The sequence below is a fragment of the Helicoverpa armigera genome, chromosome 28, assembly GCF_030705265.1.
Source record: "Helicoverpa armigera isolate CAAS_96S chromosome 28, ASM3070526v1, whole genome shotgun sequence".
In the NCBI taxonomy this organism is placed as follows: Eukaryota; Metazoa; Arthropoda; class Insecta; order Lepidoptera; family Noctuidae; genus Helicoverpa; species Helicoverpa armigera.
The window spans coordinates 6,020,862-6,024,145 of record NC_087147.1 but is presented as its reverse complement, the minus strand read 5'-3'; the positions used below and the strand labels follow the sequence as shown (position 1 = coordinate 6,024,145).

The following is a 3,284-nucleotide window of genomic DNA, read 5'->3' as shown; positions in this document are numbered from 1 at the left end:
CAGGCAAGGATTGTTAGAAAAAAATTGTGGCGTTTCTGAACTTACATAGTCTGGTGCCAATTGTTGTAGCAAATCATATGATCTCTCTTTACTAATAAAATATTTAGGTGCACTATACCCTTTAAACCATTTCAATTTTCTCCAGAAATCACCTTGGGATAGCGATCCGTCTATGGATGAACAAAAATCTTGCCATGATTTGCTTCTAGCTTTTCGCATGCAACATTGAGCCTCGCTTATCTTCTTTTGTAATTTATTTAAATTATAAGGAGTTGGATTGCGTCTAAACTGCGATAACGCGAGGCGCCTTTCTGCTACTAGTTTTGACAATGACGTTTCCCAGTATGGTTTAGGTCTAAAGTTGGATTCGGGATTTGTGCTCATCTTTATTAATGGAATGTTAATTTCAGCGGCCATATCTATATAATCACAAAATGTATCGTACGAGTCTTGCAGATTATCTGAAATGTTAAAATTCTCACAGATCATTGCCAAAAAGTTATGATACCCGGACCAATCTGCCCCTTTATAATTTCGCCGTACGATGGGTTGCGAGACACAGGATACATGTGTTGAAATTTTAATAACAATGTGATCACTGCCTAAGGTTTCATTGAGAGTGGTCCAATTTAGTTTATAAGCTATGTCTACGGAAGCTAAAGATATATCTGGAGAAGAAGATTGCAACTGGCTATTTACTAATTTAATACGGGTTGGCTTGTTATCGTTTAAAGTTACTAGGGAACTATCCATTAATGCATCATAGATTTGTAAACCTGTATGATCTGTCTTGCATGACCAATTTGTATGGTGGCCATTGAAATCTCCTAAGACCATCCATTTGCTGTTGAACAGAGAGAAAATATGATCCCAATCCCGGCGTTCAGTGTGAACTGATGGTGCACAGTACACAGATACAATATGTTGGATATAGTCACAGTTATACACCCTGACCCCGACTATTTCAATTCCTGGATTAACAGTGGTTAGAGTTACCGGGCTAGATTGAATTGATTTGTGTACCAGAACTGCAACTCCACCATAACCGTCATCGCGATCTTTACGGTAAATGATATAGTCATTGACCTTTACATGTGCTTCACCATCTAACCAAGTTTCGCTGAGTGCGGCAATATGAATTTTATTCTGACAAAGAAGTTGCTCTAAAGTAACTAACTTAGGTTTAAGACTTTGACAATTCCATTGCATTAAATTTAGCTTAACAATATGATTGTTTTTAACCATTATTATAAAAGTAATCCAAAATTATCTTAAACAATGACCAATCTGAAACATAATCGACTACCACTAATATAAACCACTCAAGACAGCATCTTGTTATTTCATGAAATTTCCATTTCATTGTTTGCCCTCTCAAAAAAATAATTTCCTTCAATCTGCTAAGAAGTTCTTCAAAATTAACCGACTTCTTTTTATGTTCCTGAGAGGGAATTTTATCCGTCTTATCCTGGCCAGTCGTCTCTGTCGTGGTCGTCGAAATCTGATCTATTTCGCACACATCATTCAGTCGATTTTGTTTGACAGAAGATTTGACCGGTGAGACTTTCTTTTTTGTAACAGGTATCGAAGTCTTTGCCTTGACAATTTCCGAAAAAGTAGGAATATGAACGGGGGAATCACTGAAAACATAATCCATTTCCATTTTAGTGTTCTCAACAATACGCGTGTTGGGGTGCGACTGCATCTCAGCACTGCTGTTGTCGACATTCACTGGCGACGGAGGAACGTAAACCGATAGTGCCTTTCTATAAGTGCAGTTGAACTCGTTCATAATCTCCCTTATCTTTTTTTCTTTTAAAAATACTGGACAAGATTTTTTAGCCAATGCCATATGTTTACCGCTGCAGTTGACACACCTAAAGGTTTCTGTTTCACAGTTCTCGTGGGGTCCACCACATTTCGGGCAAACTACTTTACTAGAAGGACATTTCTTGTACAAGTGACCATATTTCCAGCATTTGGAGCATTGCGATACCGGAAACAAGTATGGTGTAACCTTGATACGCAAACCTTCTACGTACACATATTGTGGTATAAAGGAACCTTTGAAACAAACCTGGACGGCTTCACTCGGCTGCCAGCCTATTCCTTCCGGGTCACGGCGTTTTAGCCGATATACAGATATTATTTCAGCTGGCTTCTTACAGGATATACATTTTAATATATCTTCATCCGACAGATCTAAATCCACATCCCTAATTACCCCATAGGATGAGCTTCTTTCCATAGCCCTCTGTATGTTCCAGTTCCTGTCTATAAATGCTTGACATTTCTCAATTTTATTTGCGCTAAACTCATTGTCTACCTCGATGCGCACTTTAAAGGAATTTATATATTTTACTCTGTCTATATCCACTATACCACTCATTTTAAACAATTTGGCTAACGCAAATTGTTTAGGCATTCTTTCCTGGCTTGATAAATATATCTCGATTTTCTCCTTCTGCATTTTTAATTTCTTCTCCTTTCTATTTACTAAATTCCATTCTTCCTCTTCATCACTTCGGTCTCGCTTCTCTGGTCTTAATGTATTCTCTTCTATTTCAGCTTGTACTATTATCTCTTCTCGGTGATACTCCCCTTCAGAATCTGACATCTCTTGCTCCCGATCATTAATATTGCTATCCATAATTATGGCACTATCATTCTCCGTCTGGTTACTATTTTTGTCCATACACTTGAATCGTGATCAATGTCGTCGTTATCGCTAGGCGGCGGCGGCGGGCGCGGCCCGCAGGTACGTATAGTACTGCAGCGCGCAGGGACCGATGCACAACGATTAAAAAATGTAACTCGCTAATGAGATGCATACGTTCACCTCGCGCGCTTACCGACACGAGACCTATTTTTTTGTGTTATGGGTTATATGAATATCAGTTACTGATTGTTTTAAGTGTATGATTTTTAATAGAAAAAATAATATCGCAATTACATTATATGTTTCTCTCATTTCACACACATTATTAATTACCTACAAGTGTCGTTTACTTGCAAGATTAACTAAAATAACTAAAAACCATTCACTTAGGATCACACTTAACGTCGCCATCTTGAAGTCCACTTCAAAAATAGTAAAACTTTTATGAGACAAGTTCAATGCTTCTTCAAAAATCAAAACAAAACTAAAGTCAATGACTTTTTAAACCACCAAATTAACAACGTTTTGTCCATTAATAAACGGTCACAAAAGAGATTTGAGAGTTCAACTAAAAAATATTTTAATTACCTACAAATCCGTCGCTTTGTGTGAGACAGCCTCCACT

The 3,284-nt window shown here is 37.6% G+C and overlaps 1 protein-coding gene across 1 annotated transcript; it reads right to left on the bottom strand.

Moving 5' to 3' along the window:
- Positions 1–992: 992 nt before the first annotated feature.
- On the bottom strand, positions 993–2,650 carry LOC135119016 (uncharacterized). Its single transcript, XM_064042268.1, has 2 exons — positions 1,424–2,650; positions 993–1,058 (listed from the first exon to the last, which is right to left on the bottom strand). The coding sequence occupies exons 1-2, from the start codon at positions 2,648–2,650 to the stop codon at positions 993–995; spliced, it is 1,293 nt and encodes a 430-aa protein (XP_063898338.1).
- Between the last annotated feature and the right edge of the window lie 634 nt (positions 2,651–3,284).

Excerpts from the sequence above, each read along its gene's own strand:
- LOC135119016 (XM_064042268.1), bottom strand. The coding sequence starts at position 2,650 with ATGGATAGCAATATTAATGATCGGGAGCAAGAGATGTCAGATTCTGAA. Across the intron at positions 1,059-1,423 it reads AGGAACATAAAAAGAAGTCG|ATCGCGATGACGGTTATGGT; the intron begins GTTAATTTTGAA and ends TTTACCGTAAAG.